The following is a 21,231-nucleotide window of genomic DNA, read 5'->3' as shown; positions in this document are numbered from 1 at the left end:
AGGGGTCACTAAAAGAAGATTGCCAAGGCAGACACCTGGCTCTTGATGGTACTCAAGGCCAACATCTTAACAACGGCTCATTGAAGAAAGGTTAAGATCCGAGCCACAGAAAAAGGATCGAGGATGAGTGCCAATCAACTCACACCAAGAAATGTACGCTTTCCACGTACGATGGTATATCTTGCTGGAAGACTACTTTCTTGCCTTCCCCATAGTAGGGAACACTGATCCAGACAAATATCTCAAATACCTCAGTACCTGGCTTTAAATAGCGGAGCCATTAAAATCAGCGACTAAAGCAGGATGGTAGATTAGCCCTTGGGAACGACTGGTCTTCTCAGAGACATTTACAGCCACTAGGATGATTGGAAGATCCTTGCTCGATTCCTCACAGGAACTGCAGAAGAAGCCTGAGCCGAGGACGATACTGGCCTTACCACGGCCCTTGGATGCCTGCGGCGTCTGCCAGAGGAACCCGTGATCTTGCCACGATTTTCAGTGGAGCCGAACCTGCTAAAGGAGCTGCATGTAGGATTGTGCAAACAGAACTGTATTGAAGGTGAATACCACCAGACTCAGAAACTGTATGCAAATCGGGAGAGAGAACTATGTGTGTGACAGCAGCCGGCGAATCACGGCCTGTGGTTCCTAAATTTTGTCCAGAGGAAGGACCACCCTGGTCAGAATTAAAATCAGACCTAGGTGATTAAATTCCCTGGAAAGGGATAGGGGGGACCTTTAGGTAGTTCGGACATAACCTAAACGTTTGCAGGAATTAAGTCTGCACAAGGAGACTCAGGACCTAAAAAAACTGAAAAGAACAAGCTTTGCCCCCCTTTCTGGGTACCCCCAAAATAAAAATTTTGCGGATCTCCTTGACGCTCTCAAAAGAAGTTCACGGGGCCGGAAACTAGCAAAGATGGCCCCCCAACCCACCCCAATAATGGGTGAGGGCAGACCTTCACGCTGAAGGGGTCTTGTCTGTGGGTCCAGAGAAGCTAGCTCTAGGCTTACCAGACCAAGGTTGCTTGAAACCTCCTGGCGAATATTTTAAACAAACTACTTTCCTTATTCTTAAGTCCCAGAAGCACGAGGCTCCTTCCCTGCCCTGGATTGTGGCAGGAAGGTACTCTTTCCCCACCGTGATACCGTTAATGATGTCATTCAGGGTAGCCCCAAACAGGCAATTGCCTTAAAGGGCAGATCAATGAAAGCTTTCATGGAGGCCTGGTCTGCAGACTAATTCTTAAGCCACAGCACGCGCCCAATTACCACCACTAAAACAGAAAGTTTGGACAGCACAGGAGCTGTATCCAAAGCTGCATCACAAATGAACTGCAGTTCATGGATCAACTGGTCTTCTAAATCCACATAAGCAATGCAGACCTGCTCACCCCCAAGTCCCTGGCACAAAAGCTTGGCCCATTCAGTTAGTGTCTGAGACACCAGGACTGAGGCAAAGACTGGGCGCAATGCCGAACCAGCCATAGTAAACACTCTGCGTGCCACAGCCTCCGCTTTACTGTCAGCCGATTCCTTAAAGGACGGGGATTCCTCTATTGGGATCATGGTTGCTTTATTCAACCTGAAACAGGAGGGTCCACCACTGGTGAACTAGTCTAATGTTTTTTAAAGTGACTCCTCAAAAGGGTAACGTACAGCAAAACGTTTGGGGACCACAAAGGGTAATTCCTTATAGGAAAACCTGTCAAAATAAGGCACATAAGGAAACACCTTTGGAGTACGAGGTGACTTATGCACACCAAACGACACAGCCATGTTAATTGCTACATCAGCCGCATTCTACATTTTTAAAGTCTCACGCACTGCAGTGATAAGTGCGTCTACTAGCACTTTTTCATTCGCTGCTGTGACCAAGCAGGAATCATCCTCATTATCGGATAGATCTGGGGGTGTGATATAAAGTGGAGGGGCCATGTCCACGGCGGCATCAGGCTCAGAATCATATAGAGGAAGGCGGGGGGGCTTCCTCCTGGGCCTTTGCCCACACGCCACTTCCACCCAGGAAACTAAGGACTGCAGGATCACCGTCAGTGCAACCATGGGAAGCTGGGGTTCCGAGGGGACCCGCCACCTCCATGAGGGGATCAGCGGGGGGAGATGTGACCCTGAGGCTCCATTCATCAGTCTCCGATATATCACTTGTAATAGAAATAAGTATGGCCGGTCCTCTTTATGGAGGGATCTGGGGGTCAAAAAGACCACAAATCTCTTCTTTACCTTTGAAAGCAAAGATCAAAAAAAACAAAACAATAAAACATTTTTTTTTCTTTCAGCCTGGACTTGACGTCATTTACGTTGCTCCGGTCCTCCAAGGCCATAGAGTCAATCAAAAAAAAAAAAAACGGTACCAGGGGTTATGGCTGATATCTTCAGCCATAATCCCGGTAAACCCCTTGAAAACCACAAATTATAATTATATATATATATATATATATATATATATATATATATATATATATATATATATATATATATATATATATATGTGTGTGTGTGTGTGTGTGTGTGTGTGTGTGTGTGTGTGTGTGTGTGTGTGTGTGTGTGTTACTGTGGTTGGTAAGTGGTTGTTTGAAGCTTGCAAAGCACAGATGATCAGTTATTGACCTCACAGACGCATTAAGGGAACCAGTTGTCAGTTCTAAGATCATTAACTGCTATCACATATACAAATTTGGCACCTAAGCGAGTCTGCACATATCATTTCCATCCTTGTAGAAATCCCTGGAAACACCAATGTCTGAGAAGCTCTAATTAACAGCAAAAGCAGTTGCCACAGTTGATTACATTTTTCCCACCTTCCAGGTCTCACTACTGGTCCTTCACTTTGACTGACAGCTTCTCTAAACCAACACTGAGGCCCAGGGAAAGGATGGACTATTTGGAACTTCAGAAACTGAAGTCTCTCTTTGCACACTGGGGCACTGGGACTCCAAAGTAGCTCTACGAAATAGGTGGACATTAGAAGTTAGACATTAGGGGGCATGTTATAAACCTTAATTTGGCCCAAACAAAACTATTCATAGGAAACATGGATTTCGACTTCAAGTGAACAAAGGTGTACTTCAAAATGGGAAAAGAAGAACTCACCACCCTTTATTCTTAGATGTATCTGCATCATGTATGTAAGGAACAGAGTTGTATAAAGTATTCAAAACCCATACTTGAGTAAAAGTACAAGTGCTCGATCAAAAAGTGATCTTGAGTAGAAGTGGAAGTGCTCGATCAAAACGTGACTTGAGTAGAAGTACTAAAGTATTCAAAAATTTTTGTACTTAAGTATTGCAAGTAGTTTTTTTAAAAAGTAGTTTTGAGCTTCATGAAACCTGCCATCTACTTTTCTGGCAGTGGTAATTTTTATAATTGTAACGAGTAACTGCAGCACAAAAAAAAATATCGGAGTAGAAGTATTGAAATCATTGAAAAAATGTAGTGAAGTAAAAGTGGAAGTAGGAGAAAAAAAATTCTACTCTAGGAAAGTACAGATACCGCCTTTCGGTACTTAAGTACAGTAGTGAAGTAGTTCTACTTAGTTACTATACATCTCTGGTAAGGAAGGCCAAGGGTGTGATCAGAGCAGGTCCTGCGCTTAAATGTTTATGCAACAATATACCCCATTTTCCATTGTAGGAAAAAATAAAACAGTGTGTGTCTAGCTAAAATCTACTGGGCATAGTTGACATCATCTGCTTTGATTAAATGGTTTTATGTGAATGTATTTAGTAAAAGAAGGATTTTCAGTACTATACCATTTTCACTGTACCATATATAGTAATTTCAGAAAGCAATGACAACCATGACACAAATCTTAGCAACTAATCATGTTGTTTCTGTAAAATACACAATTTGCAAAGATAATCTTTTATAGAATGCCTTCCATCAATACTATTGTAAGTACAGAAATATTGCTCAATGCTGTCACACATTTACATAAGACTTATCCATTCTAGAATTATCCCACTTATGTTTTAATAGCTTTAAGGTAAGAGAATATCGAATGAATTAAAACCTGCCACAACTTGCCTGAATGGCCTTGAGACAGTGGCAACCAATTCTAAAACCAGAAATAATGTAAGTGTGTAGTCATTTTAATGAATACGTTGTATGTTAAGGTTGCTCTGGATCTTTCTAAGAAACTGGCCAACTTTGGTCATCTTTCTGCAAGTTCTAAACATTTTTATTACCTTTATGGTGTTGTTTTTTTCTGAGGTTTTTGTAAACCCTAAAATTTACTTATTTGTCCTATTCTTGGTCTGTAGTTGAAATTTTTATGTTGCACTGCACAGAGTGCAAAAAATACATGTTGATCCTGTCAGAAATCCCATAACATCCAAACTTCCAGTACAGCCTGCTCTCTGTCATGAAGCATTGTTCCCAACTTTGTGTAATAAAAAAAAAAAAAAAAAAAAAACACTTCCCCCCCCCCCTCCTCTTCTATGCTATGGAGATAAGCGGAGGTGTTGTGTAGTCCTAAAACCTTCCTGTTCCAGGTTAACAATGCTGCTTCTCTATAGATACAGTAAAGTTAGGGGGACTGTCCACTAGGACAAGAAGTGTTACTGGCAGGATAATCATCAAATATAAAAGGAAAAAAAGCTTGAAAAAAAGAAAAAGAAAACAAATGTAGCTGTGATTTTAAAAAAAGGGTCGGGGACTTTTTCTTCACGTTTCCCGCAGGTACAGCAGCCCAATTAAATGAATTTAAACACATTGTATGACCCGCAAAAGTGTGAACCTAGGGTGAGGCTTAGTTCAAACACATGCAGTTTGCTTTTGATTGTTTCTGCAGCGCGTTTTTGCACACACAATTTTGCCACGATTTGCGTTTCGCATTTTTTCTTTTTTGCCCAATTTGTTGTTGGGGAGATTAAAAAACACAAAATGTGAATCACAAACTTGCAAAAGACATGCTTTTCTGCAACTTCTCCATTAAGGTCTATTGAACCAAAAAAAAAATAAAAACACCGTTGTGCTTTTAAAATAGTCCCCGATCCTTTCCAAAAATGGAGCGGCTGAAAAAAGCATTGATGTGAACGTGCCCCATGAGAAACCATGTTAAACAGACTGTAGTGCGTTTCTGCACAAAGCACCAAAAAACGCATAGATGTGAACCAGGCCTAAGATTAAACCACTCTGCACATGCTCAGTTTGGTGTATATGGTTATAGAGTTTTTTTCTTGGGAGAGTACATGTGATCAACACAGAGCCAATCAGCACTGTCCAGAAAGAGGGTCAGGGCTCCTGCAGCTTTCATAGGACAGTCAGTGGAGAATGAAAACTCCTCCTACAAGCTTTAACCAAACACTGATAGAAGTCACAAATCATCAGTACTGCTGATGAGAGAAAGTATTTAGCAATTTATATTTACTAAAAAAATTGCATTTCCATGTCTGTGTACTGTGGGAGACTAGATATAGTGACACTTTAAGTGGTTGTAAAAGGCAGAAGGTTTTTTTTTTATTATCTTAATGCATTTTATGCATTAAGAAAAAAAACCTTGTTTTCAGAAGCCCCCCCCCCTAATACTTACCTGAGCTGTCTGGGACCCGCTCTCCAGGTTAGCTTAGACACACAACAGGTGCCATTGGCTCCTGCTGCTGTCAAAGTCAGTGAGCAAATGAGGAAAGAAAGAAGGTGGGGCCGGCCCACGGCTCTGTCTGAATGGACACACAGAGCAGGGGCTTGGCTCCAGTCCCCCCATAGCCAGCTGCTTGGGGGGGACACTAGGCAGAAGGGAGGAGCCAGGGGCGCCGGAGAGGGACCCAAGAATTTGGGCTGCTCTGTGCAAAACTACTGCACAGAGCAAGTATAATATGTTTGTTTGTTTTTAACCCAAAAAAAAAACAAGACTTTAGTTTCTCTAGCCAACACTGGTTTCTGTCAGCCACAAGGGTACATTAAATTTGACATTGGCAGGAACACTCCCTCGATCCGGGCGGGCGTCATATGATTTCCGCCCGTTCCCGCTGCTCTCCCGCCCCCTGGGGGCTTGCAGTGCAGAGATCGGGGATGCGGCGTGTCCTTCGGGACACAGCCCATCCACGATTGGTGTAAAGAGCCATTAAAAAATATAGGTTTTCATTTTCTTTCCACATTTTCCAAAAACTTGTGGAAAAAATGACATGTTCAAAAGACTCATTATGCCTCAGAATATATGTTGGGGTGTTTGCTTTCCAAAATGGGGTCATTTTGTGGGTAATTCCATTGTCCTGGTGCTCCAGGGCCATCAAAATTGTGATTGTCGTTAGGAAATTATTTGTGTAATTTATGCTTGTAGAACACCTGACGGTGCTACTTGCATGTTGGGCCAGGCTGTGTAAGGGTCCATGTACACGGGACGCTGGAAATGGCCGTTTAGGAGCTGTTGGGCGTTTTTTTCAGAAGCCCCTGAACCCATCTACATTTTATCTTATCTGTCCATGTACACAGGGTCGTTTACAGTCATTTGCAGGCAGTTGCGTTCAGGGACTTTTTTTAGAACGCAATTATTTGCGTTCGAACGTGTGTTTCCCGGGGTTTCAAACGCACAAACGCGTCCGAACGCGATGACCCGCGTTTAGCGTTCACGTTTTTCCATTTTAAAGGGGAATAATTTTTTTTGACCTCTAGGAACGGTTCTAAACGCAAACGCCCGCAAACGCCGCTAAACGCGGGTACAAACGCGACGGAACGGATGTTTCAAACGTCCTAAAAATTCCAGCATTCAAAGGGACTTTTAACAATGTCCCGTGTACATGGAGCCTAAAAGTCAAACACATGTGGTATTGCCAAACTCAGGAGGAGTAGCAGAATGTATTTTGGGATGGAATTGCAAGTATGCATATACTGTGTGTGAGAAATAACCTAATGACAATTTTGTGTAAAAAAATAAACAAATAATTTCCCAATTTTCCAAAGAATTGTGGGAAACAGTTACAACTTCAAAAAACCCACCATGCCTCTTACTAAATACCTTGGAATGCCTACTAAATACCTTGGAATGCCTACTTTGCAAAAAAGGGGTCATTTGGGGGGTGTTTGTACTGTCCTGACATTTCTGGGCCTCAAAAAATGAGATAGGCCGTCAGTACATCACGTGTGATTAATTTTCAATGATTGGCACCATAGCTTGTAGACACTATAAACCTTCACACAGACTAAATAATATCCACAAATTTGGGTCAAAATTTTCGCTCTCTTTTTTTTCACAATTATAAAACAAAAAATAAAAAACCCAATGGTGAATAAATACCACCAAAAGAAAGCTCTATTTGGGCTCTTTCACACGGTCCGTAGGCTCCGCGATCCCCGCTGAGCTGGCGGATGACAGCTCCGTCTCCGCTTGTAGTGCGGAGAGGGAGGTGTCACAGCTCCCGCTGCTCTCTATGGGGAATCGGATGAGAGCGGACCGCCTGTCCGCTCTCATCCAATCCCATCCGATCCGATCCCCAGGACGGATGGAAAATAGGGTTTCCATCCGTCCGGATTTCACGGACAGGATCGGATGCGGAAGGCAGCGGGTGTCAGCGGACATGTCACCGCTGACATCCGCTGCTCCATAGGGCTGAATGGAGGATCCGATCAGATCCGCCTAAAAAACTGACAGGCGGATCTGATCGGACCGCCCGTGTGAAAAAATTTGATTGGGTACAGCGTTGCATGACTGAGAAATTATCAAAGTGTGAGAGCGCTGAAAGCTGAAAATGGGTCTGGGCAGGAAGGGGGTGTAACTGCCCTGTATGGAAGTGGTTATTAATGTCCTGTTTATTATACCCCCACTTTTAGTTCTTATAAACTAAGGAGAAGAATGTATTTAATGCACTTGTTTTCTCCCTGTCACTTATCACCAACTTCCCCTGATAATAGCGGACCAAAGACCTAGCCTTTTTATTATATATTTAATAAAATGCATGTGTGGTACTTTATGGACACCATCCCTACTGAGCCATCTTACCTACCTTCACTGGGTATGCACCCCTTTATCTCATTTATTTTTATTCTCGGATGGACCAAAACAATGTCCCAGGGATGTTCTATTTGATTTAGGTCACGCGATCGTGGGGGCCATTTAATGGTATCAATTCCTTCATCCTCCAGAACTGGCTGCATACTCTCGCCGCATAAGGCCGGGCATTGTCGTGAAACAGGAGGTCAGGGTGCCATTGTCTAGCCTGTAGCGGTCTATATATATTATTTTTTTTTTTTTTTATTTTTTTTTTTTTTATTGCTCAGCAAATGGGCTCTGCTTCAAAAGAGTGTTCATGGTTGATCCCCCCCCCCCCCCCCAATATAGGGCATTTCTTGTGGGTGTGGAATGCTTTAAAAGGTCTAACATGCTAAAGGTCTTTAGTTTGTGGTTTCAGAAAAAATATCCTATAAAAAAGAGTTGCCTCTTAAGAATTGTCCTAATTTATTATTAAAATGAACAATACTGTATACTGTAAATATATAGTATCGATCCCTCATACACAGGTAATCATTATGTTAGTTTTCCAATGTATTATAGAGATGTGAAAAAGGACTTTTCTTCAAGAAAGCCCCCATTTACTAATGATGTGTCATGGAAAAAAAAGAGCTCTCACCAAGCAATGACATGACAGTCAATAGCTTGTATGGGCTTGTAACAATGAACTGAAACATAACACTTCTACAATGAACAAGATACAAAAAAAGACTGATCCAATTACAGGTTGTGATTTTTAACCACTTAAGCCCCGGAGGATTTTCCTGCTAAAAGACCAGGGGGTATTTTGCGATTCGGGACTGCGCGACTTTAACGGACAATTGCGCGGTCGTGCGACGCTGTACCTAAACGAATTTGACGTCCTTTTTTTCCCACAAACAGAGCTTTTTTTGGTGGTATTTGATCACCTGTGCGATTTTTTGATCACGCGCTATAAACAAAAAAAGAGCGACAATTTTGCAAAAATAGCAATATTTTTCACATTTTTTTATATGAAATTCCCCAAAAAAAAAATGTAAAAATCAAAATTTTTTAACATTTTTGGCCAATTTGTTTTATCCTACCTATGTTTGGTAAAAAAAAAAAAAAATCGCAAAAAGCGTATTTTGATTGGTTTGCGCAAAAGTTATCGCATTTACTAACAAAGGGAAAGATTTTTGTCATTTTTGTTGTTTTTTTTTTTAACGCGTAATGGCGGCGATCTGCGATTTTTTTTGCGGTACTGCGACATTGCGGCGGACAGATCGGACCCTTGACTGACATTTTTGACACTTTTGGGGTTACCAGTGACATTTCTACAGTAATCAGTGCTATACATATGCACTGTTACTGTAAAAATACACTGGCAGTGAAGGGGTTAACTTTATTTGGGAGGGAGGGGCTGTGTGTGTCCCTAGGGGCGTGATTCTTACTGTGATTGGCTGTGGCTCTAGCTGTAAGGACACTGATCAACGGATCTACATACTAGATCCGAGTAATCAGTGTCTTTACAGCGAGGAGAATGACAGGTGGCTTGTTTACACAAGCTGCCTGACATTCTCCCTCTCCCCCGACGATCGCCGAGTGACCGGCGGACATCGGGTCCGCTGGTCACACGCGCGGGGGGGTGCGTGACCGCGCGGGAGCGAGAGCGCGCCTCCGCGGGCGCGCGCTCGCTCCCCAGACCCTTCCAGGCTAGTGACGTTAATTAACGTCACTCTGCCTGGTAGGGGCTGACCGCCGCAGTAAATCTACTTGCGGCGGTCGGCAAGCAGTTAAGATATATTTAGGTCATTAATATCGGCTCAGTACCTTGCTGCCAAAGTTTGGGTTTTATTTTGAATAAAGTAGGAGGTAAAACCGCTGACAGTTTTATATTTTGCCATCTGTCCACTTCCTCTCCTGTAGACTCAACAGAAAGCTCTTAGGGCCGGTTCACATCGAATTCACTATGGATTCCGCAACGCAGCAGAATCGCAGGCAGTTCACACTGTGCTCTGCAAACCACTGCAGGTGTCAATATAAAGTTAATGACACCTCCAAATCGGTTCGCAGAACGCAGTGCAAACTGTGAAATCAGAGCGCATGGGTGTGAACAGCCACATGATCAGATTCTGGTGCAGACAAAAAAATAAAAAATAAAGAGTCCTGCACGAGTTGGGTCCGAATGCCCTTTGTATAGCTAATTTGCATCGCACAGACATCGCATGTGATCTGCACAAAGTGAACCAGCCATTAGATAGAGGTCAAGAATAAGTGTTCCCATTGGAGGATTTTCCCTCTATTCCTGTTCTGGTGGCAACTTCAAATTTTACCCCTCACTTTCATTCCTGGTGACATTTGTGAATAAAAGAGAGCGAATCTTCCCAAAGGGGACACAGACAACAATAAAAACCTGACTACTAACTACACTATCCAAAATTAGGACACAGCTTTTGATTACGTTATACAACATTCTTTAAGCTCAGTGTTGGTTTGTGTTCAAGCTTAACCAATTCTAGACCGAAGGTTTTACCCCGTTAATGACCAGGCCATTTTTTGCGATACGGCACTGCGTTATTTTAACTGACAATTGCGCGGTCATGTGACGTTGTACCCAAATAAAATTGAGGTTCTTTTTTTCCCATAAATAGAACTTTCTTTAGGTGGTATTTGATCACCTCTGCAATTTTTATTTTTTTGTACTATAAACAAAAAAAAAAAAAGTGACAATTCTGAAAAAAATATATAAAATATATTTTTTACTTTCTGCTATAAAAAATTCCCAATAACATTTGAAAAAAAAAAAAAAAATCAAATTTTTTCATCATTTTAGGCCAATATGGATTCTGATTCATATTTTTGGTAAACACAATCTTAATAAGTGTATATTGATTGGTTTGCGCAAAAGTGATCACGTCTACAAACTAGGGGAAAGATTTATGCAACTTATTTTTTTACTAGTAATGGCGGCAATCAGCAATTTTTAGCAGGACTGCAACATTGCGGCAGACAGATCGGACACCTGACATTTTTTACACTTTTGGGGGGGACCAGTGCCATACTACAGTAATCAGTGCTCTGTTATGGTACTAATCACACTGGCAGGGAAGGGGTTAACACCAGGGGCGATTAAAGGGTTAAATGTGTCCCTAGGGGATGCTTTCTAACTGTGTGGGGGATGGGCTTGCTGAATGAACACAGATACCTGTGATCCTAAATAGGAGGACCACAGGATCCCTGTGTTCATTACGGACAGAACAGTGGTCTGCCGTGTTTACAACCGCTGTTCTGTCTCCACAGGGAGTGATTGTGGGTGCCTGGCAGACATTGCGGCCCCTAGACCCGCTGATTGGCTACATGGGGAGGGGGGGAGCAAATTGGCGCGTGTGCACCCCCCACTAGCGTACCACCACCTTTGGAATACTTTATATAGGGGGGGGGGGGGGAGGGTTGTCCTGTCCAGTACCTGCAACCCATTTCTGCTTGGATCACCTAGGCTACAGGAGATGGCCAGAATAGGTGAAGAGTATAGATACAGCCAAATATTATGAAACCTTTTATTCAAAACTACATACACAAGATCTAGGCTAGTTAGCCATCATTAGTGCAGTATTTGAAAATCATCTACGAAGTGATGATAGACAAATAGGGACATTCGGAATAGGTGGGCTAAAATAAACCAAAAAAAACCCACTTTATTAGTAAGAAATGCAGTGGAGCCTAAAACCTAATCGTAACATGCCTAGTTGTTCAGTTCTGTTAGTTCATAACTACAGTTCATAGAAGCCACGGTTATTATACATATAAGGTCCATTTATCTGAGCTGTAGGCAGGGCCGGTGGAGACTATTTTGCGCCATAGGCAAGACCAGCTACTTGGCTTACCCCATGCACAGGCTGGAACACACCAAGAAGGATTAGTCAGCTACCTCTCTGTTCAGGAAGCATGAGCAGCGAACACCTCATTCTGGCATCACGTCCCGCCCTCCTCCCTGCATGCCATTGTCCCAGCCACATTTGCACCCCTGCGCGAAGGACACACCTGCTATTGGCCACTGTCAATCTCCCAATGCCCATGCTGGCACGTGGCTTTCAATCAGCAAGAGAAATAGAGGCTTGTTCGAAGCCTCCTCCCTTGAGTGAAGGTACTGTAGGTGGGTACTCAGGAGGTGCCTAAATGGTCAGTCACGTGACAGTAAGGAGAGAAAAAAAAACCTGTTTAGCGCAGGAGAAAAATAACCTAGTCCAGAGATGTCCGATTGCCCATAGAGTGCAGAGTATATTTATGAATTTCATGGAACTTCAGGATGCCTTTTTTTAGAGCGAGAAGCAAACTCAGAAGCATCTCAGTAGCAGTAAATAAACCAAATTTATTGCGCCAAGTATGCCACTCACAAGATAAAGGTGATAAAAGGCTCATCAAAGTTCCACTGTCAAGAGTATCTAGTCTGCAGACTAGATACTTGAGAAAGTCACGAGGTGTGTGACACAACGCATCGGGAGGAGCCGGGTGACGTCACTTGCCTGTCTACGGCCGTGACCGGAAGTTCCACATTCTTACACATCCCGCGAGTTGCGATGGAATTTGTTTCCTTACCGAGATGCAAGTTGCTACTTTTTATTTTAAATAAATGATTTTATATACTGCGCAATAAGCCCCCTCTTATCATTTATCAATATGATGGAATATCCTGCTAATATCTGAGCATATATTTTATATATCACAGATTTATTGTCTAATATACGAATTATTTTTGATGTTTATTTATTCATATTTATTAGCACACCATTTGGTATTTTTTTATTCAATACTGTTAGTCACCTATTTGTTGGAAGATACATTACACTACTGGGACCCCCTTTTTTAGTTACTCTTCCCCTAGTTGGACACTTATTATCTTAGTTTATGAATTGAGTGCCGATTCATCTTTACTTTTATAGTCCGCAGACTGCCGCCACAGTTGGTGAAACGAAAATCAGAGGTTCCTTTGAAGCGGACCCAACCGATAACTAGATTTTCCTTTTTAAAAGAATAGTTTAGTTGTTACAACCAACACGGATCTTTCAGTTGGTCTCATATGCGAGGCATACTTCAATGACTTCAGTTCCCTGACATTTACTAATTTTATACTGAATGTGAAAATCAATGATGGCCATTGTTGAACTCCGTGACAATAGATACTTATTCAAGTAGTCAAGACTCGACAGTATAAATAGCACTGAATGTATTTTTTCTTTAAACTAAAACAAAGGAAGTTCTAGGCTGTGGTCATGTTTAGACTTTAGCAATAAAAGCTGCTTAAAAACCTATAATAAATGCCATACTAAAATCTTTTTTGTAATTGGTGGGGAAGAATTCAAAAGTCTTTGACCTCTGTGTTCCCACTGAGGAGATAGATTTTCTTACATCCTGTTCCAATGGTACCCTGTCAACGCAGAGGGTATAAGCAGGACAGGAAATGGGTAAATCATCAAGAAGACATAGAAGTTCTTCCCTTCTCCAATTTATCCAAAAATTGGATTTTTGACTTACCGTAAAATACATTTCTCTGACATTCAATGATGGAGACAGCTCCTGATATTCATAACCATTGGGTTATACTGCCCCCTACAGTAGTCGAAAACTAAGCAGAAATTAATTCTGGCTACACCCATGGGCAGTCCCAGGGGATATACTCCCTCTCTCTGCTATAGCCACTCAGGTTACTTACAAGCAGTGTCAGGAGAATTATAACTCCACAGAGGAGCGGGTGCTGTGTCCGTCAACGAACATGGATTTTTCAGTAAGTCAAAAATCCCATTTTCGCTTTAGTTTACTGACGGACACAGCTCCTGATATTCATAACCATTGGGACGTCCCAAAGCAGTGTTAAACATGAGGGGTGGGAATAACTAAATAATTCTCAAGGCTAAACATTAGCCAACCAAGCAGCAGGAGCGAAACCAAACAACTGGAGCCCACCTGAAAGAAAAACAAACCCACCCAGGTCCTCTTAAAAATGCAGCCTGCAAAACCTTGCGGCCAAAAGAAGCATTCCCAGATGCCAACAAATCCACTTTATATAATTTTGTAAAAGTGTGCACTGAAGAACCAGGTGGCCGCCTTGCAAACCTGCAACACTGATGCCTGATGACGGAAAGTCCAGGAGGCACCAAGAGCCCTAGTAGAGTGCAAGGCAATTTCCTTTGGATGTTTTGGCCTGGGACTCAGGGAAGGCAACACAATGTCTTCATTCAAATGAAAATCTGAGACAACCTTTGGAAGGAATGACGGACAGGGGCGAAGAACCACCTTATCCCTGTGAATCACCAGGTAAGGTGAAGGACAGGATAACGCCGCCAGTTCTGACACCCTGAGCGCAGAGGTGATAGTCACTAAAAAGGCCACCTTCTGGGACAGCGTAAGCAGGGGAATCACCCAAAAATTTTCAAATGGGAGGCTTCTGTAGAGCTGAAAGCACCAAATAAAGATCCCAAGGCAGCAACGGAATCCGAACTGGAGGCACCAAGTGTAGGATACCCTGAAGAAAGGTACACACCAGGGAGTGTGTGGCCAAAGGTTGTTGGAAGAAGACCGCCAAAGCCGACACCTTGTCCTTGATGGTACTCAAGGGGAATTTCTGTTCAACCCCCGTTGAAGAAGGTCAAGATCCGAGCCACCTAGAAGGAGCGAGGAAGAGCCCCAAAAGACTCACACCACGCAATATACGTCTTCCACATACGACGGTAGAGCTTTCTAGAAGTAGATTTCCTAGCTTTCAACAGTGTAGGAATCACCGACTCAGATAAACCTCTATCCTTCATTACCTGGCGTTCAACAGCCAAGCCGTCAAAGCCAGTGACTGTAAAGCAGGATGGAAGATTGGTCCTTGGGACAGCAGATCCTCCCTGAGAGGAAGCTGCCAAGGAACGTTGGCGACCACCTGCAACAGATCAGCGTACCAAGCCCTGCGAGGCCAGTCCGGAGCCACTAAGATGACCAGAACTCCTTCTGCCTCGAACCTGCGTAAAGTCTTGGCAGAAGCTTGAGAACGGAAGGCTTGAGAAGGGAAGGCGTAAATCAGATGATTTATGTTATATATAAACCGCGCTCGTTAGAACACAATATCCAAAATAAATTTTAAAAAAGTTGCACTATATATGAAAAATAGATTAGGGTAACAAAGTGAATGAAATTATGAATGAAATTAATTGTAAATTAAATTGAAATAATTAAATATATAATAAACTATGAAAAATTAAAGATAATGAGGGTTAATTTAAAACCCAGTGATTATTAGTCCCAAAAGGTGAAAAAATGATAAGCCAGGGATCTGAGATCTTCTTAAACAGCAAATAAATGATGACTTGTGGAAAAGCACACGTGAAGAATGTGTTGAAAACCACGACCATATAAATAACCTGCTCACCAGATAAAATCAACCTAAAGGTCAGAACGCCAAACAGAGCAAATACCGCTGATTTAAACCTCACTGTACTGTGTCCATATTAAGGAAACATCTCCAGACGGAGTATCTCCAAAAGAAGAGGTAGACTCCATAGTCTAAAACCATCAACAACTTTATCAAACAATAAAAATTCCACTTACAGTGTCACATAAGACTCGCGCAGTATGCAGATAACACAATCAGAGCTGGCCGACTCTCCGCTACACCCGTCCTTCCTGGAACCGTCTCAGCTTGCGGGTGACATCAGCACGTCGCGACCCGACGCGTTTCATCACATGACGTCGTCCTGGGGTACGGGCAGCGTGCTGAGTCACTGCATTTGTAGAGAGCTCAAGGAAACCACACCTCAGTCTGAGTGGCGGGACCTCTCTATATTGCCGCCATATTAGATGAGGGAAAAGTGTCCTAATGATTAATCAAATAAAAGCTGCCACAACACTAATATTAGACTCTATACATGGATTTAACACATAAATTAATGTTGAAATGAATAATCCACTAATTGGCCAAAGGTGACATGTGCCGCTCCCAATCAAGGGAAAAGAAAATAACTCCATAAATTGAATATATAAATATGGATAAATAAAAAATTGTAAAATCATAAAAAGGATCCTTGTGAATAGGGGCCTTTTATTTAGTAGCACTCCCAATTAAGGCAAAAATAACATATTGAATAATGTATCGTAAAATTAAAAATTTAAAAGGATTATAAAAGACCTGAACCACACTAAGCAGAGGTCACATGACTCAGACTGAGTGAACAATCATTAAAACAAAAGCATCAGATAAATGTAAAACATATATCGAAAATATTCTATGAATTGTCAATAAAGGCATTCGCATTTCACATCGATATCTACATTAAGTCCAAAGTGCGCATTAACCCTATTTATACAGGACATCTTTTACCTAGAGAGTCCTCTTACAAGCGGTTCGCCCTGCCAATGGGGGGGGTTAAATTTATCAATTGCAACAAACATGGTGTTTTTGGGATCTTTGTTGTGCACTAAAAGATAGCACTTCGAAACGGAGTGCTGTTTAAAACCCAAATTTATATTTTGCAATATGTTCATTTAACCTGACCTGTAAAGGACGTTTAGAGCTGCGCTGCAGTGATCTGCGATAAAATGCAGATATGCTGCATTTTATCACAGCGCACCGGACAGGACCACATGTCACTGTATAGCACAATGCACTGCGCTGATGAATGTTCACGTCAAATAAGGTTTTTTGTTTTTTTTTTAACAAAAACACACAGCCCCCTACGGCTGGCACACTGCCGGACAGTAAACAACTCCAATATACTGTGCTGAAGCAGTCCATTTATCTGTGAATCTGCCTTTACCAAGCCAACACTTATCAGCCCAGGAGTCAGGTACTGTCTTTACTTGAGCCGATCCTTTACTGGTCTTCAGATACCCAACTCTGCCATCTTGGATGTGGGAGTCGGCTGTGATTTCCTGAGCTCTCACAGCTTACTCCCATCTGCTCGAGATTGTGCAGCGCTTTTAGACCGGTTCTACATCTTTCTGGCATGGGACAAGTTCCAGGAGAATGCAGGCAGCCACACTAAGCTGACGTAAATCTAGACTATGGGGAGAATTGAAAAGAAAGGAATTGTGGACTTTATAGGCACTGATAATTAAAAATGTATATTTTATTGATCACTAATTAAAAATATATAGTTGAGCAAAAACAAGAAAAAACATTGGATATGGAAGCATAATGCCTCAATAGACATATATAGGGTGGTCACACATATGATACATGGTGGAGATACATGGTGGAGATACATATCACATTTCAAAACCAGATGACGGACGATGACAAGGAAGTTGTTCAATCGTCCCTGAGTATCATTGTACAAAAGTTGGTAAGTAGACGTTGCATGTAGCCAGATTGCCCTACATGTTCACTTACGTAGCAAGCTTCCTCTGGAGCTACTGGCATATATGTTTCTGGGTAAAAAACAAGTTATGGTGAAAAACAATGAAGATAAGATTTGACCTTAAAAAAGGTATAACATGTAACGAGGAGGTCTTCTCTCTCTAGAGCGCACTGCCGGGACACGCCCAATAAGTCAGAGATAGGTAGTTGTATCTTTAGGAGAGCAAACAGGTGTCTCCATGTAGCCAAAAATTGCAGTATCGCCAAAGATATGCAGGCTCAATGGGCCAACAGGTCCATCAGTATGGAGCATTCGTTGTAGGGCATGTACCTATAAATAACTGTAGCAGAAATAGATGTGACATCAGGAATCACTCCAATGAGAGAAGATCCCCCCCCCCCCCCGGATGGGGAATACCGCCATCAATTCTCCCCATACACATTAAGATGCGGCACTTTGTACAATACTATGGCGCCCAAACTTACTGCGGCTTGGTAGCGCAACAGTCAATCCAGTAAATCTAGACTAGGCGAGAACTGCAGAAGTCGAAGTGGGTAATTGGTGGAGGAAGATTTAGGCTAACAGAGGAGCCAGCAGCACAAGTAATGTCCTTTGTGTTGATTTTTATTTTGTTACTTTGACTAAACTGAGGCTTTAAAGTGCATCTCTCCTTTAGCCATGCAGAGCAGAGAAATAGATTTGCTTTTATGCAAACCTCCAAAGATGCATATACTTGCATTACTTTCATACCACTGGTGCTCTGATCCACAGTCAGGAGCAAAATGAAAGCCTTGTGTGATGCCTCGTACACACGCAACGATTATTGGCCGTGAATTTTCGGCCAACGTCCGATCGGCCGTTTTTCGGCTTGTTAGTATGATGCTTCCTACAACCGACTCTGACTTTTCGGCCGAAAAAAATCTGGTGTGCAGACTATAAAATTTTTGTTGGCAGTCACCACAACGGCCAATTTTCCGTCAGTCAGTACAGATTTCAGCAGACAAAAATCTGATGAGCAAGTCTGGGCATGCTCAGAGATGAAAAAACACACGGAAAGTAAACCATCACATGACATCACTTCTGAAGTAGATTTTTGTTGGCCGAGAAAATTCATGTGCAGTCTAGGCACATTCCAACCAACACAACAACACTGGACAAAAGTCGGTCGGCCGATAATCGTTGCGTGTGTACGGGGCTTGAGTTACAAACACAACGCTATGAACTTGAGTGAGCTAGTTGGCCCAGTGCTGTCATACGGGCATTGTGCACATTTTGTTTTTCTTTTTGACTATCATACCTAAGGCCTGGTTCACACTGGTGTGGCTTTGAAATCACACTACTTCAGAGGGATTTCAAAGCTGCACATCAGTGAGATTTGCACTGACGATTTCATTGCGGCTTGCGACTACATTTAACAGAAGTCTATGCAAGTCGCAATTAAACCATCAAGAAGTCGTGCAGGAATCTTTTTCATAAATTGCTGCGACATGAGTCACGGCAACATGAACGATTCCATTGCAGAAAATAGGCTGCAACTTGTCAAAGCGCATGAGGTGTGAATGGGGGGGCTAAAACACACTCACACTGTAGTGTTTTTTTTTTTTACAATCCTACCAAAAAACACACTGACTTTGACCTTTGACCCCTGACACTAACCATGGTCTAGAAAAATTCCTACTAAGCCATAGTTCAGATGTGTGCCGTGGGTGGGAGGCACAGCAGCCCCTTCAATTGAAAGGGCTGCTGTGCCTGTGTTTTCTGTAGACGAAAGGTCCCTGCACCTTTTTTAGAATGCAATCACACGGAAATGTCTTGGTGCTTCTGCGCTATGTGATTTCTGTGTGCCAGAAACTGCATTCACAAGGGCCTTTAGCCACCCTGCAGCCCCTGAAAGCCTGTCATTGCACTGTACAGGCTCAAGCTATCCGCACACAGCTGTCAATTCCAGCCACGGGGATCAGTAGATTCAGCACTAGGATTTGCAGCTTGGCTAAATGCCTGTACAAATGGAGCCTTATAGCCTAGAGGAAGCCTGCAGGGGATTGGGTAAGAAAAAATTATTTTTGCAGCCCCCTAGATATAAACAAGCTGTCAAAAGAGAAGCATAGTTTTTTTTTTTTTCCAAGACTCATACCTACCTAGGTGGATGATGCATCTGTCCCCCACCGGCTCAAAACCCTTGTTCCCATTGGAGCAATTTGTCATGTGATTTGACAGGTCAAATCACATGACAAGTTGCATCTTATTGCTGGCAATGGCACTGCTCAAATCTGTGCGACACCGACTTTGTGGTGCTGCATCAGTTTGAAAAAGTAGTACATGCACTACTTTTGGCGATTTCAGATGCGACTTCTGGCTGCACAGTTGTCTTCAAAGTCACAACCGAAGCTGCACCGACATGCGGCTTTGAAATTTCAGATGAAGTCGCACAATTTCAAAGCCACAGTCAATGTAAACGGGGGGCTAAAACTAAGAACCGAGCAATCAAACACCGCTGATCATTCGGTTATCAGAATTTGTGAGCATTGAGCTGATGACTGTCAGTCACCACTCTCTGCTCAGCCCCCTCCCCCCTCGCTCACGAGAGCCTGGGCCAGCTGCTCCCGCCCCCTCCACAGCCCAGCGCTCCAAGCGGCTCACTGAGAGGCCAAGGACCGATCCCGGCCATATTGTCACAATCTTGCCCCAGCCTGGACTGGCTCTGTGATGTCAGCCGATAATGAGCTTCAGTCCGCTGTATGCTGAAAATGGGTCACAGGAGTGCAGAATGAACCGCACTCCTGTGATCTACAGGAGAAGTGTAGCCAAACGAGCTGTACTCGTAGTTTGAGGGCTGGGAAAGTTTTCCTTTCCCCGGAGTTCAGCTTTAACATAATGATGGGACACTGTACTGGTCCCCCCAGCTCCTGAACACCACTGAACTCTGCAATGTCCTCCACATTCACACCTGTAGGATTATTCCAGGATGGTACATTCCTGTACAATGAATGGGCTCCTAGTACAGGAAATCATTAGGAAATATTCACAAAACTAGACTGACTTCCATAGATGAATAAAGTGAGGGAGAGGAGTTTATAAAGTGAGGGGAGAAGATGAATAAAGTGAGGGAGAGGAGTATATAAAGTGAGGGGAGAAGATGAATAAAGTGAGGGAGAGGAGTTTATAAAGTACACACAGAGAACATTGGTTACCATTCTGAGTGACAACACTGTAGAAGCTCCTCAGTAATGTGGGAATGATGGAGAGGAGACTATAGAGAGGAATGATAGAGCTGTGTACAGGAGGGGCTGTCAGTCAGCGGACTGTTCTCCCTGTCACATAGAGAAGTGTCTGCAGGGAATTGATACCAGTATGGGCGGAGTTTACCATTATCAGGTGGAACATGGGGGGGTAGCCCTTTCCTGGTCACCTACCGTTATCCTCCTCGCCGTCCATAATCTCCGGGATGCGCTGACCCGGAGGCGCCCCGTTCTGTGGTGACGGCTCTCCCAGACTGGAACAAGACCGAGCACAGCACTGCTGGCTCCTCCCAGCCGCCCCCCTCCTGGGAGTACCAGGACAGCCCGTACTGAAGGGGCTTCGCTTCCGGGAGAGGCTTAGGCAGCTGCGTGCGCTGATTGGCCGGATAAATGGAGGGAGGCGGGCCTTCTTCCAGGTGTTCGCTGAGCTGGGCTGGGCGTGGTGAGGGGGTGGGGTTATACAATAGCTCGGTATGGAGCTTCTAGCTGCATGTTTATACCTGCCGCATGATTCATTGAGGTGACACATCGGATCGGAGACACTTCCAACAGTGTGTTGTCAATAAGTCCTCAGGAGCCGGTGTCACTCTGAATTCATAATAATAAAATAATTAAAGAGGAAGTAAACCCTCCTCAGGAAGTTGTACCTATAGGTAAGCCTATGATAAGGCTTACCTATAGGTACTGTAAATATCTCCTAAACATGTACCGTTTAGGAGATATTTGCCTTTAA

The 21,231-nt window shown here is 43.1% G+C and overlaps 1 protein-coding gene across 1 annotated transcript in view; it reads right to left on the bottom strand.

Annotated features, from left to right (window-relative positions):
* The window catches only part of TMC7 (transmembrane channel like 7), a 119,437-nt gene extending 98,594 nt beyond the window's left edge, over positions 1–20,843 (bottom strand). The window contains exon 1 of the mRNA XM_082260567.1: positions 20,673–20,843. Coding sequence (XP_082116693.1) covers positions 20,673–20,694 — 22 coding nt within the window. The 5' untranslated portion in view covers positions 20,695–20,843. The remainder of the gene's footprint in view (positions 1–20,672) is intronic.
* Between the last annotated feature and the right edge of the window lie 388 nt (positions 20,844–21,231).

Source organism: Pelophylax lessonae (assembly GCF_965119305.1).
Source record: "Pelophylax lessonae genome assembly, chromosome: 6".
NCBI classification, from domain to species: Eukaryota; Metazoa; Chordata; class Amphibia; order Anura; family Ranidae; genus Pelophylax; species Pelophylax lessonae.
The sequence above is the reverse complement of the archived record's forward strand: the minus strand, read 5'-3'. Positions and strand labels throughout refer to the sequence as shown.